The sequence below is a fragment of the Mauremys mutica genome, chromosome 5 (assembly GCF_020497125.1).
Source record: "Mauremys mutica isolate MM-2020 ecotype Southern chromosome 5, ASM2049712v1, whole genome shotgun sequence".
NCBI lineage: Eukaryota > Metazoa > Chordata > Testudines > Geoemydidae > Mauremys > Mauremys mutica.
This window is the reverse complement of record NC_059076.1, coordinates 108317397-108333136: the sequence shown is the minus strand read 5'-3', so window position 1 is coordinate 108333136 and position 15740 is coordinate 108317397. Positions and strand designations below refer to the sequence as shown.

The window sequence follows — 15740 nt, the reverse complement described above, 5'->3', positions numbered from 1 at the left end:
ACTTCCTGTCACTGACCATGCCTCTTATCAGTTGTAAAACAAGTCTTACACTAAGGACCTCAGGGCTGTCATCTTTGGGGTGTTTTGCCATGAGAGAAAGCTAAGCAGCATGAGCAGCACCCCATCCTCTCCTGTGGTTTTAAATTCTGCTCATTTTATTGATTTGCATGCTTGTGTTTGAATACCAATCTGACTACCATGTTTGCAGGAGCCAGATTGGAACTTCTGCACTGTTTTAAATCAAACCCCACATAAATAACATTTCTCCATTTCTGTTCATGGTTTGTTTTTTATTTTAAAAACTGCTGAATGAGCAGAAAATCAATTAAAGTCAGTATTTACTCAGCAGGAGATGATTTTCCCCCCTGATGTTTGCTACCTGCTGGCTATAATGAGTATGTCTTGTCTCACAGTGCAGAATGGACAGCTGATACCTCACTAGATCAAAATTAGTGCTTTTGGGCACGGCCGGAAGTTGAAACCGAAGGAAATTGTTCATGCAGTAATTGATCTCCAGAGACCACAATAAGTCGTCCTAGCAGGGATCCTTTGCCATTAGTCAGATAAGGTAACAGCTTTACAATTCAGGAATATTTCCCTTAAATTGTTTTCTTCCAGTTGGAGCCTTGTGCACCTTAACAACATGGAACAAAACAAGCATTATTTTAGTGATGCATCCTGTTTACCAACAATTTACACAGAGAAATTCTAACACATTCAAAACACACAGCAACTTGCGGGGACTGTTAAGAGAAAAGGCACACAGGGATTGTGCAGACAATAAAGAACCAAGTCTGTCCAACCAATGTAAATATTGCATGGAGGGAAGCGAGTGGGAAGGGTATGTAAGGCTGCTGAACTTAGATGCATGTTTGCAGTAAAGTGAAGTGTGATTGGGGTGGCTAGAGTCATGTTGTAAATGGTATCCCAAGACGCTTTGCACAGTCAGGGCCGCCCAGAGGATTCCGGGGGCCCGGGGTCTTCGGCGGCGGGGGGCCCTTCCGTTCCGGGACCCGCCGCCGAAGTGCCCCAAGACCCGCGGCGGGAGCCCCCCGCTGCCGAATTACCACCGAAGCGGGACCCGCCGCTGAAGTGCAGCCTGGTCTTCGGCGGTAATTCGGCGGCGGGGAGCCCCCGCCGCGGGTCTTCGGGGCACTTCGGCGGCGGGTCCCGGAACGGAAGGGGCCCCCCGCCGCCGAAGACCGGGCTGCGCTTCGGCGGCGGGTCCCGCTTCCCCCCCGCCCCAGCCCCAACCTCTTACCCCTGGCTCCCTCCTCACCCGGAGTCTCAGCGCCTCGCCGGAACAGCCGCAGCGTGCCTCCGGTGGGGCCTGAGCTCCGTCCCGCTCCGAGCCGCGTGGTGAGGGGGCGGGGCTGGGAGCTCCACGCCGAGCGGAGGGAGCTCAGGCCCCATTGGAGCTCCCAGCCCCGCCCCCTGACCACGCGGCTTGGAGCGGGGCAGGGCTCAGAGGCCCCAGCGGAGACTCGGCGCTTGATGCGCTGAGGCTCCAGGAGAGGGGCGGAGGCGGGAGCCTCCGCTGTTCTCTTGGGGGCCCCTGCGGAGCCCGGGGCCCGGGGCAAATTGCCCCCTTTGCCCCCCCCTCTGGGCGGCCCTGTGCACAGTTAATGTATTTCAGTGCTTTCTGTGGTGTCTATCATACTGTACCATACTGTATTCAAGAGTGGAGTGCAGCCTTTGCTTTGCATGTAATCCTGCACACAGGCAATTGCCTTCACCTTTCTCCACCTCCCTCAAGGACAGAGTTCTGTTTTCTTCAAGAGCGTCAGAAATTTATATCTCCAGGATTAGTCAAAACCCAGTTGGGTTGAGATTAAATCAAAATAAATATTTATTGAAATTCTACAGAATAGAGAGAAAATAAATAAAGTTCTTAAATATTAAACAGATGATGAACTCTGGTAAATCTTAGCTTGGATAGGAAAGACTGACTTATGGGAAATGGATACCTCTTGAAACAGTTGGCATAGAATCATCTTTTTCTCTCTCTCAGCCCTTTTGAAAACAGTATGTCTCCACCCTGGCAATGGAAACAGACTGGGCCACCCAGCTTCATCGTGTGGGGGAACTTCTGGTGTCCACCCTTTAAAATATGAAACAGATTGGGGAGGAGTCAGAGAAGCACTACAAGATTGTTTAATTGTCTGGAAAATACACCTTACAAGGAGAGATCTAAAAGATAGTTATTCTCTAGTTCAAATGCAAGTTATTAGCCTTGATGCAAAAATCATTGAGTAAAATGCTGTGTGCTGCATTATGCAGGAGGTCATACATGATCCTTTCTTGTCCCTTTAAAAACTTTGAATGAGGCTTTCAGTTTTCTCCATAATCCCAAAAATTCTAGCAAAAAATGAAGAGCAAAGACTCTCTCTCTCTCTCTCTCTCATTTGTAGCAAACATTATGAGAGGTGTGTGTGTGTAAGGGGGAAGAGTGGGAGGTTAGACATTGTTTGTAAATGTTTGTTATATTTATTTACTTTTCTGCAGTGCCCATTGCTGCAGGATCTTGGCATTGTAACAGTGTGAACCACTACAACATAGTCTCATTGAAGTAATCGTCTGTCATATGATGGCACTGTGTGCTAACCACCAAACCTGGCTTTGAGAAGCTATTGGAGGTATTAAGTTCAACCTTGTCAGGGCCCTTGGCTGAAAATATCCCGCTTACTTTCTTGGACAACAATGATTACAGACACCATCAGTAGCGCAGTCCAGCAGCTTTTGATCCCTGTGACAGGATCACTCATATAACAAGGGGCTAAACAATTCAGGTCTTTACAGATTTTAGGATAGTCAACACATTGAACTGCACTCAAAAATAGATGGTATTGTTTGTTCTGCCCTGGCTAAATGGTGAAATAAACTTAGCAACCTACCCCACTTAGGAAGAGATTCTGCATTAGCTAAAGCTTAGGAATTTCTTTAAAGGTAGCTCCAAATAAAGCCCATTGTAATCGTCTAGACATGAAGCTGTGGGGTATGTGTGTGCAGGGGGATTATGAGAAGATTTTGTGCGGGATTTTGTGTATATAGGGGAATTATTATGAGAGAGGATTTGGGGGTGTGCACTCAGGGAATTGATTATAAGAGGAAATAATGTGAGAGCTCATGCATGTGGAATTATGAGAAGTGATTGTGGAAGGTGCAATTATAAGAAGGTTCTGCATAGGTGGTGGGATTAGGCGAGGATAATGTAGATCAGGGTAGTGTTGGAGCAGGAGAGAAGACAGACTTAAGAGGGGGAGAGGAAGGACGAGAGAGCTATAAGTGAAAGGAAAACAGAGCTGGCAGGAGGGAGGGAGGGAAAGGAGGGCAGTGAGAGCAGGAGGGAGATGCTTCCCCTGGCAGTCAGTGGGAAAGAGGAATAGGAGCCCTCTCAAATCCAGGGAAGGGGAACATTGGGGTCTAGAGCAGTGATACTCAGACCTCAGTGGTTCAGGAGCCAAATTAGTGATCAACATTACCCAAAAGAGCCACGATAGTGTGAATTCTTTGTTTTATTTACTATAGTACATATTCATATTTAAACAGGACAATGGGAAATATTTAGTGTGTGTATGTATGTGTGTGTATATATATATATATATATATAAAATATAATTAATAATATAATATATATTATTCTAACAGCAAAATAACTAACCAAGTATTATTTTAGCAACTCTAATTGGTTAATAACATAGTAAAAGCATCTTGATTGGTTACTAATGTAGATTGGTTAATAATTAAATCCCACAGTTTAATCCCAAAGAGCCGTAGGAGACACATTAAAGACTCACTTGTGGATCTTGAGCCTCAGTCTGAGTATCACTGGTCTAGAGAAAAAAAATGAGGTTCCTCAGATGAAATGAAGTTATGAGAGGTGTTGAAAAGGGACAGAAAGTAACAGGGAATAAGAAAAATAAATAAGAGAAAACAAGGAAGCAAGTGGTAGACAGGGGGAGAGAAACAAAGAGGAAAAGAAAATTAAAAGAGAGCACAAGGAAACTTACACTAAATCTAAAATGTAAAGTGTACGTCTTCATTATTCTGTACATTTTTGGCTGCATCTGGAAAGAGCTTTATCTACAGGTGTCTTTGCTATTAACTGTAGCAGCAGATTTTTAGGAAGTGGTTCCCCTGCAACTGGCCAAAAAGATGTTAAAATATCATTTTATTCAGCCCATATTTACTCTCTAAAAAATCATATTTCCACTGATATCAATGGCGTCTGAATGGGAGGAGTTGGGGAAGGATTTCATTGGCTGTGGTGAGGGATCCTGCTGTATCATCATGCCAGGGATATCTTTTATCCTTTAGTGATTTTTGGTTTGCCTTTGGGACACACAAGCTCATGCCAGATGGCATGTGTGGTGTAATAGCAAAAAATTCCAAGGAGGGGGGGAAATCCCTGAGGCTTCATCAGCCAGGAGATTGGGAAGGAGAGGGCAGCACAATGGGCAGGTAATAGATATATAGGTGTATCCCTAGATATAGCTTGATTTAAGGCTAATCAGATTCAGGCACAGGCACTCATGTAACTGTGTCACTTCATGGAAAGATAACCTCCTCTTTTAAAAAAGCAAATACATGCACATACTAGTACTGAGAGAATATATGATTTTTTTTTTATTCCTTGGCAAAACCACAAAAATCTGAAAAAAAAATTGGTTAGTGTTGATCTGAAAGTGAAATTTTTCACTTTTTCTCTCTGAAACAAAAAATTGTTTTGGCTTGAAAAAACATTTCAACCTAATATGATTTTTCTTTAGTTTTTTTCCTTTTGTTATGTTTGTTTACCCTTTTTAAATGTTTTGCAATGAATCTAAGTTTTCAAACAGAATGTCACAAAAACAAAAAGTCAAAACTCTTTGTTTCAAAAATGTTGAAATGATTTTTTTAAAACTGTTGTCATATTTTTATTCAGCCTAAATTTTGTGACCAAAAATACATTTTACAGTGAATAAACAGTTTGCTGAATTTTTTTCCCTAGCTCTAGCATGTACCCTCCCCACGGAAATAGGTAAATTTCACTCCCATTCCCTGATTCTCCTTATTCCTCGACTGCAGCCACCCCACCACTGCCATGCCTTATGCCTTGGTATATTTCCCCTGATTCTTTCTTTTTGTCCCCTTCTCCCACTACCTCTTTCCTCCCTCATCTCCTCCCTCAACTGATGTGCAATCACAACAATCAGAGACTCCCTATGTTCATGTTCTGGCCACTAGTACTGCAAGCCACACGGGCCCAATGATCAAAATAAGCCTTTGTTACATCACACTTTTCATCTGTAGGCCTGAAACTAGCACACCCCCCTGCAAAAAAACAAGCATTATGCCAAGTAAATCAGAGTGGTGGGATGGTGTGCATGCAAGTCAACATATTCTGATTGTACCAGAAAATTTACATTATAATAGGAATATTTTCCTACATTGGACATAGAATTCCAAACTACATCTTGTCTCTAAACTGAATATAGTCATCAATATTCACATCTATTATAAAAATGTGATTTCTTTACATAAATAACCATCTATAAACTACACTTTATAATGGATTTAAACATCTGAAAGGTACAGAATTATATTTACTTTGAGATGCTAAAAAGACACTGTCAAGTATGTTTTTAAATAGAAAATGATTTGATTTTTTGCTATGTCTATGGAATGAAATATATTTCCAACTTGAAATTATTAATTTTTTCCCTACTCACTGTGCTTTTCAACTTTAAAAAAAAATTGTTTCTCTACCCAATGGATTCTGGACTGAAGCTAAAATTAACATAGCTGGTTTTGTTTAACAATTTCAACTTGCTGTATAGCTATAAATTATACAGTGCCCTGCACCCCAGGCTGGGGTCTCTATCCTCCACCCTTACTTAGATAAAACTTTCATAATTAATTCAATAGGAGTTATTCCTGATAAGGACAGAGGGTCAGATCAATGTCAAGAATGTTAGCACAAGTGCGGGAAGAGTGCTACTTCAATTTAAAATCCATTTTGGAAGAGGTCACATTTAAGATTAAAAACCTTGACAGTGCTTGCCTTTAACATCCACATCTACTTTCCATTTACTACCAAAGTCTAATTTCTATCTAATACCAATTTTTAAAAATTACATTTTCTAAACTAGAAGATAGAAGAATCTTCAACAAGAAGCATTCACAAAACAAAATAAGATACAGTATAAATTATGTAAGATTGACTGTCCTGTTCTGGAGAACTGTGTGTACTGTCTGAACACCCAAGCTCACCCAAACACTGAACAATTAAGAGGAGATTGGATTCCTTACATAACAAAACACAGATGAAGTACACAATTCGTGACTCTTTCTAGTCTATGCCGGATGTATACACATATATGTATATCAGGAGAGAGAAATCCTTCCATAGTCTCCACATAAATCCATAGACATTTCTGACATCATGCCCAATCCTTCAGTCCTTGCTTTTTATTGTTGTTTACTTCTTTTCTCCATTTAACCATTTCTACTTTCATGTGTGGGCAATACCACAATGTGATTGTGGATACGCTGTAAAAGCTGTTATTGCAATAATTTATGTTTAATATCACAGCCTGATTTTTCAAAAGGACTTCATCCCAGTATCCTTTTCACATATGCAAAGTTGTGTGTGCTAACACCTCTGTGTGCACTCTTCCATCACTAGCACCTGCGTGCGCTGGTAATAGCATTGCTACACACTCAACTGGGCTGGTGTTAGACTCTGTCACTTGCATGCCCGGGTGCTGAACAGTGTGCATGCCAGTATATGCATGTGCACAGAAGAAAGTCACTTTAGAAAGTCAGGCCTTTAGACATTCCTCTTGCTGTTTAAAGCTAAAATATGTTAAATTGTCAAAATCCTTATATCATTTCAAAAGCTGTCACAGGCTGCTGTCTGGAAGAAGTGTATTTCATCTGCCTGTAAAACTGCTAGTCTTTATTTCCCTTGTTAACTTTCAAAAAAAAATATTGAAATAAATCTACTTTAAATGTGTTCTGGACCCATTGCTTTGGATCAATAGCCCTTTCTTTTCTCCAGCAATATCCTTTTTTTAACTGACCATTAAACCAAGAATTTCAAAGGGTGGTAGCTCAGCTAAAATAAGGACGACAAAGAGTTCTATGAAAGTAGCCAATATATTTTGATTTCATGGAATTGTTATTTAACCATAAAATATAAAAATAGAAATTTGTAATCAGGACTGATAAGGAACCCCAATCTATTAGTGTCTTGGAAATGTCAAGAGATACTCTGAGCTATATCTAAAAACTGCAATTGTGCATGAAAAGGGTGAGCCAAACTGCTGGTGGAAAGGACCCCTCAAGTTATAGAATATGTTTACAGGAGGCTTTAGTACAAATGCACCATGCTGGAGGGCTGGTTTCAAAGTCCCTTATCTCCACAGCGCCTAATAACTCCAGTCTCTTTTTAGAAATGGAGGTGACACAAAGCACAGACCCTAGCAGTGTCCATGGCCCATACAATTCCCTTGGCATTTCCTACCAGCTAATTGCTTAACTGTGGTGTTTTAATCTCCATGTTACAAATCAAACCTTAGTTGCCTTTCCAAGACCAGACAAGAAGATAAGAGTTTGAATTTCCCTTGGCCATGTGTAGCCTCTCCTTTTCTGTAGCAGTTCATGGGGGAGCAGACGCATTCATGTGCGTGTAAGAGTACCTGGAGAGGGATGCCCCTGTGGTCTTCCCCTCCTCCTCATCTCCAATCTCTCCTCTTACTGCTGGAGGCTTTTGTTTGGGACAGCAGGTGAAAGTGGCCAGAAAGCCCATGCGGAAGCGCTTGTTCATGAAGCAGTAGATGATGGGGTTCACACAGGCAGAAGTGTAGGAGAGCAAATGAATAAAGGAGATAGGAGCTCCTGAGAGAAGCTGGTCTGCTGATGTGGTGTCAAATGCACGCCAGGCATTTACACTGAAGATGGGAGTCCAGCAAAGGAAAAACAAAATCACAATCACCATCAGCATGCGGATGACAAGCTTCTTGGCCATCAAGTTGGCAGTTGAGCTGTTGCTTCTGACCCTGTCTATTTTGGTGCTGCTGGTGGCAGAAAGCTGTTGCAGTGGCATTTTTCTCTTCTTTTTGGTTTTCTGCAGGTAGCAGCCATCTCCATCCTCATATTTGTTGCTACTGGTGCTGGCTTTCCTTTCTGTATGTACAAATCAGCAGCACTCACATAAATATGTAACACAGAACATTTCTGAATAGTGATTCAAAATATAAACAGATTAGTGGAGTCTAAATTTTGAAGTAAACAAAATCCTTCACGGATGATGAGCAACTAGTGGTAAAAACTGTCATTCCAATTCTAAAGTGAATTTTGATTCAGTCATTTTTGTGACCATCTGGTGTTCCCTTTCTATGAACATCTAAATGTCTCTACTACTGTGAAAATTGGCAAAAAAGGAACATTAAGATTGAATGTTCAAATTTCTGCTTGAAGTAATTTTTGAATTGTATTTTTTAGGTTAAATTTACAATTCCTGTCATGTTGCTTAATGGCAAAAATAATCTAATCTATGATGAGAAACAATATCCATTTGGTTTATTTAACTAAAATATTTGGAATTACAAATATCCTGTCTGAACTCTTTGCAAATAATCTGCAAATGATGGATTATTCACTGAAGAAATTTTCCAATAATTTTGATTAACAAATACATGCAGTAGTTTTGCAATCTGTTCATAGATGTTTTGTAAACAAAAAAGAGGTGGCATTTATAGAATAAATGACTGACTCAGCTCTACTATTCACATCTTCAAAGATGAATTTAAAACAAAACAAATGCAAACATGCTGTTACCTTGTGAAGATTTTCTCTGGCTGACATCAAACTTTATTCCTCTGTATAGTTCCAAAGAGATTAAGCCATATGCAATCATCATTACAATACCAGGTATAAGAAAGAGTATGAGCAACAGGAAAATGTACCTGAGGAAGCCACAAAAGAGACAGATTAGGGAACAGCAGAAATACAGAGAAGCAGCTGAATATTTTTGTTTGTTTTCTAAAGATCTGGGTGAAATGTTTTTAGGGCTGATGAGAGGTACTCTATTGACAGCCCTTTTTTTCTCCACAGGAATAGTACAGTGCGAACAACAGCAGAGCTGGCTTCTCCACGCTGTCCATCCAATGTGTCTCACCCCAGAGGCTCTTAGGGCTAAAAAGATGCTTCAGTCTCTGTGCCCATTCAATACCTGTCCTCTACCGAGACCAGAATCATGTCGGTGGTGGTGGTGGTGGTTTATATGATATAAAAGCTTGTCCAGTGGGAATTCAAATGAGCAGCTACCTGTGCTTAAGTGAGATGCTGATATTAGCCATTAACTTTCAAGAGAAATTTTGGGCCCCGGTTCATCATGTTTGCTGGGTCCCCAGCCTCTCCCATTTCACTTTATTACAGATGTTATAGACTTGGGGGAGGAGGGAGTGCTGAGCTTGGGATCCTGGTACAACTGTTTCCCCTTTCCTCTCCCTCATCAACCTGGATTATTACATCCATGGAGTGGGATTGTGCCCCTTCCCCGCCCCCTCCCCCGCCGAGGAGTGTGCCCCCCCTCCCCCAGAGGCACGCACTGGGAGGGAGATGCATTTCATTCCCCTCTAGCCCCATACAGATTCTGAAGGAAAGATGGTACAGTTTGGGCTCTTATTTTTCTGCTGAATCCCTTCCATAGGAGAGATTCCATTTTAAAGCAAATCCTGTAGTATTTGATTACACATTGCATATGGGTAAATATACTACATAACAAAACATAAGCAGTTTCTCTAATGGTACCCACACCCAGGGAAATTATTTTGCTTTAAGGTATTTTATTAACAAATCAATCATATATTTTGAGCCTAACTACTTGCTCCTTGCAAGAACATTGTTCCAAATTCACTGGCATTGCTGTGGATTTACATTGGTATAACTGACAGCAGAATTTGGCCTTTTAACTTTTCTCTTCATACATCCTCATCATGGCATTATACCTTAAACGACTGAAAATGTTAATATCAAAAAGAAATGTATATGCATGTACCACATTTAGGTGGTGCAAACTGTAGACCTGTCTCCCTCCCATTAAAGACAGTGGGAAAAATCCTGTATCTTCCCTGCACCCACTAAAGTGCTTGGTTACAGGAAAAAGAAATATTAGGAAAGTATTAAAGAGTAAAAATCAGAGTGTTTAATGCAACAGTGCAGCTCCTTGATTATGTCCCTATGTTGTTTTTGTGCCGTTTATTCCTTGGGTGTGGACATTTAACACTGACTGTCCCCTAATAGCCTGCTGCCCCTTTTGCACTAATCTCTCTAGTCATTAGGTTGGTTCTGTTCTCAGGTACATTTGCTACTTCTCCAATTTTCATATCATATTTGTTCACAATTGAAACTGCATCAAAGAAATGCAGACAAAGAAGTGAATCAGTCCTGGAAGGGGCACTGAGAGACGTGTGGCTTTTAAAAAGATTAATTGTTAAAAATAAACAAATCCTCTGGAAATACAAAAAATAAAACAGATGGAGCTATACTAATAAGAAGCATCACTGCTGGAAGTCTGAGAGATGCCTTAATTTCAGTGACAGTGGCAGCTTCATAGACTACAGTTTGAAAATCACTGGCCCTTTACATATATCCCCCAGATGTGAAGCAAAAGTAATAAATGTATTTAAAAACAAAAAATCACAGAAATTAAACATAGAAATTCTTGTGACTTTTTAAACAAGCATAAAAGAATTATAAACAGTCACTAATGGTTAATAATTGATTTTCAACACGCTTAATGCTAGCATGTAATCCTATTTTCTGCCAGATAATTATATGTTATTTAACAGTCAGTTATATCTTACCAGGACTGCTGAATGACATCGCTTGGCCAAAGGAGGCGACACATGTTAGCTGTGCTGTTGTTATATTTTGTAAAAGGCACTAGTTTGCTGTAAATTGGGTATGGTGACATGATGGTAAAGGAGAGACACCAAGTAGCAGCAATCACCTTCAAGGCATGAGATTTTGTCTGCCATACCCTGGACTGCAAGGGTTTGCAAATAGCACTGTATCTCTCCAAAGATATGGCAACCAGGTTGAACGTAGATACACTTACTGAGACACCTAAATATATAAAACAAAGAAACGGGTTCTTGTTTTAAAAGGCTGGCTCTTTGTAGATAAACTTGCTAAGTTTCCATGCACATATGCAACACAATGAAAATATAGCATTACTCATATTTTCACAACTCATTAAGTTAACAGAGGTAGACCTGATTCACCTTTGTGATGCTCCAGATTTATGCTTGTATAACTACTGATGTGTATGAAAAAATAATTGACATCTTTTGACTTAGTTCCATCAAAGCAGAAAGCTGTTATCAAAGGACTTTGGTTTGGATTCATCTCTGTATTACTCCAGTTTTTACACTAGTATAACTTCACAGAAACATAACCAGGCACTCTGGAATCAGTGAGGTTACACTGGTGTGCACCTGGAGTAACAAAGCAGTGAATCAGGTATGATTTTTAGTTTTAATTAAAAAAAAGCAAGTATCTTGTTTAATTGACAACCTAACTTCCTGTTTTGATAAAATTAAGTAAAAAAAACCTAAACAGTTACATTTTCATAGATTTTAGTGGCGTCACACTGGCATAAAACTGGAGTAATGCAGTAGGAATCAGACCCATTTTCTATAAATGGTTCATTAATTTCTCCTCCTCACTATATATAATATTTCAAACTTTCAGAGCAATGTGCTTTTTTTTTTCCCACTGTGGACCTCTGATGTGTTTACTGTATGACTTATGGGACAATTCACCTTCTGAGTCTTAAAATAAAATTAACTTTGTAATTGTAAAACTTGCTATTAGAATATATTCCCTTTGAATATATCTATATATGTAATTGGTAACACTTAAATTGAAATATAAAAAAATACAATGCTTCAGTAACTTTCATGACGTTTATGTCAGTAATTCATTACATGTTTAAATACGACCTTTAGTTTTATTGATTATATCTAAGGAAAGATGTTGACTTCCCATTCCCACACTTTCAAAATGTATTTTCACATTACATCACAGTTTTCAAGGGCACACGTTAAACAGAGGTTCTTGTAATTAATTGCTAAGTCTCATTTTGAGATAACAAACTTTTCAGAATTCCTACTTTTCTTTTTACATTTTTAAAAATTAAATCTAAAAAGTTGGGACAGTAACACTTATCCAGATAATTTATAAATCAGGCCCTTTCATGGATCCACTTCTATAATGGGAGGCAGCTGAAGCCAAAGCATATTGAATGTGGTGGTGGTCTTTAAAATATGAACAGGAGTACTTGTGGCACCTTAAAGACTAACAAATTTATTGTAGCATGAGCTTTCGTGAGCTACAGCTCACTTCTTCCATAAAAATAGTATCATTAGGCTTCATATTTATTGTCTCTCAGTGACTCCTGGTTATATTTGAACAGTTAACAAATAAAAGGATATTTGTTCTAACAGCCCTGCAAATTCCACCTCGGTTTGCAAAATCAGAATGTTGGGGGGGTTTTCCTTCTCATTTGTTACCAGTAGTAGAAATTCTGTGGGCCAAATTCGGCCCTTGGTAATGGTTACCCTTGTACAATCTTATTGTATTTGCCCTGTAATTAGAACAATAATGATTCTGCTGATGATATGCAAAAGGAATAGAATCCAACTTCTCACCAAGGCTTCACCCTGCAAGTTGCTGAGCCTGATCTAGCAGTACACTTAAGGATGTGCTTAATTTAAGTGTATGCTTCAGTGTTATGTTAGATGAGACTACAGAGCTCAGCATCTTGCAGGATTATGCCCCCAGAGCTGTGCAGAGTTCTCTCTTCAGCTCTGACAAGAGTATTAACTTTTGTTATCAAGATGATCAGATATAGCTCTGCATACAGCACACAGGGAGAATTTTTGCTGATTACAGGGGGTGACACTTTTCCTAATTGCTTTTTACATAGGTGCTGGAAGTACGGGTACTGGGGTTTGCTGCCTCACCCCCTGGCTTGAAGTGGATTCCATTATATACAGGGTTTACAGTTCAATTCAATGGCTCTTAACACCACCACTATAAAAATTGTTCCAGCATCCTGTCTTCATATAGCAATCTAAGTCAAATTTTAATTAAAGAAAAAGGGTTTTATAGAATACGCTTTTTTCCCATCTGCATGTGACAGCCTGGGTTACTTTTTTCCCTTAGTGCTGATCTTTCCAATAAGGTGTTAATGCCCAGTCAGTCCTGCTTAGCAGCTTTTGAGAGTGCTTAGCACTTGAAAGGATCTGGCCCTTGTTTAGTATCTCACAAACTTAATGGGTTATTTACTTTAGAGTAGGTATAAAATTCAGAGACTTACCCATGAAGTAGGTGGCAGTTTTACAAACAGCACTGCCAAATATAAAATCCTTCAGCAGGTTGGGAATGAGGGTGAAAGGCATGCAGAAAAGGCAAAGCATTAGGTCACTGACAGCCAGCGACAGCAAAAATATATTAGTGACGGTCCTCATCCTTTTGTTTCTTATCAACACTGTAATTACCAGTGTGTTCCCCACGACACTGAGCAAAAATATCAACGAATATAGCAGAATTCGAACTGTTTGATGTAAATCTGAAAATTGCCACAATGAAGAATCAGTTATGAAATATGAAAATCATAAAACTAATTATTTTTTTATCACAGGGGTTTCATTCATTAACCAAAAGGTGAAGACTGCTCATCATTCAAGGCAGTAGACTTGATTTTTATCTCACTTATGCAAATCTACTGAAGTCATGTCATTACACCAATGTAAAACTGGTGGAAGTTAGAAATCCTGGGCCTGATTCTGACCTACCTGAACTGTTCTTTGAGACATTAAGAAACATTATGACAGTCTATATTATTTTAAAACATGAGCAAATTTTCTTTACCAGCTACATACAGTGTTATAATTTCATGTTAGTTGCTTCCACAAACTGCATTAGATCAGATAACTTCATTGTTATAGAATTATTCAAGAGCAATATAAAATTATGTTTCATTAAACAATTATCAGTACTGTTTACATTCCATTCTAACTGAGTATTACTCTCTAGATGTATTTATAATCTGGAAAAACAGGACATATGAAGTTCTTGATGGTCTGTTTCTTATCCTAATTTAGCAACAAATGGTTATTTTCACACTGCCTCACCTACAAACCTTTGTGTACATGTTTTTCTTGAAATATCCATGAGTTTGTCTTCAGCTGGAACTAGTGATGTCTGAAAAATCTATTTTCCTCCACATACCTTTAGCAAGAGGAGGTGAGTCTTCCACACAGAAAAACGTATCATTTTCCATGACAATATCACACAGGAAAGCAGAAATATTGGTTCCATTCTCAAGTAGGATGTCATCAACTATTTCCATTCTTCAGTCTCCACAGGCTAGCTTATATGTGGTGAAAGGCGGATTTGCAACTATCTGCCCATTCTTTCTATGAGCAAAAATATTCCTGAATGAAGTCTGCAGTGAAAAGATTTGACAAAGGTTTTCCGAGTAAGTCTTTTTTCAGCTAGCCATAAGGAATATCCAATACAAGGAATTCTGTTCGGAATGAAAAAGATTTATTCCAGTAGCATATAAAGCAGTTTAGATGCATGAGAGAAAAGCATGAACACACACGTCTTCTCCTGTACCTTCTAGATCCGCCCCCCTTCTATTATTGGGTTAGTGTTGGGATTATAAACATACTAGATAGCAATTACAAAATTAACCCCTTGCAAGATTGTTTCAGCTCACACATCTACAAAACCTCTCTATGTGGATCTGTTATTGCCACAGATAATAAATCATGAGCAATAAATGATATAACAAATCACTCTTCCATCTAACAAGGTAATAGAAAATACCTGAACAAAAGGATGCAGAAAAGAAGAAACATAGTTAGAGCTTTGTATGTCTACATTTTTATTTCTTTATTTAAAAACAATTTCATTTATTTTAAGTTTGGAAAAAATGCAGTAACATCTCTAGGTACAACTGGAAGACTGGCTAAGTAACAAATGGAATAATTTATTACTCAGGTTCCTGTAAAATGGGGATAATGATACTTATATTCCTTTGGAAAGCACTTTGGGATCCTCATATGGAAAGCACTATAGGGGCCTGAGCCAAATCCCACTGAAATCATTGGGAGTCTTTCCATCCACTTAAATGGGCTTTGGATCAGGCCGTATAAAAGTGAAATATGAATATTGTTTGCTAATATAAGAAGGATCCTGTGAATTTTCTCTGAGTATTGGCTTATACGAAAGATTTATAAATTTCCATTGCACTTGCATTATCTGTAATTAGACTACAAGATAGCAACAATGAATAAACAACATCTACTTCTGATAATGTTTTTCTCAAAACACTGTCTTCACTCTCCTGTTTCCACAAAGTGTGTAAACCCAAAGCTGGGTGTAAGCCAAGGAAAAATTATAGGCATAATTCATTACAAGAAATTACTGAATAATAATGGAATAAATTCATCCCTGCTGTTACTCCATTGAAGTCAAATTTATTTAAAAAAAGGAGAGCAACAACAGGATTATGTCCTTCAGACCCCTTCTTTAAACTTAATGTAACAAGATTGGAGGGCCTGGATTTATTTTCCAGCTCCTCCAACCTCTGATGCACAGCCACATTTTCTGGAACATTTATGTGGGGGAATATACAGTAACACTCCCGATAAAATCTAAATTGCTCTCATCCCTTA

At 39.1% G+C, this 15740-nt stretch overlaps 1 protein-coding gene across 1 annotated transcript; it reads right to left on the bottom strand.

Annotated features, from left to right (window-relative positions):
• Nucleotides 1-7533: 7533 nt before the first annotated feature.
• On the bottom strand, nt 7534-14407 carry CCKAR (cholecystokinin A receptor). The gene is made up of 5 exons (XM_045019549.1): nt 14287-14407; nt 13373-13624; nt 10854-11115; nt 8824-8951; nt 7534-8169 (listed from the first exon to the last, which is right to left on the bottom strand). The coding sequence occupies exons 1-5, from the start codon at nt 14405-14407 to the stop codon at nt 7643-7645; spliced, it is 1290 nt and encodes a 429-aa protein (XP_044875484.1). The 3' UTR covers nt 7534-7642.
• Nucleotides 14408-15740: the final 1333 nt, after the last annotated feature.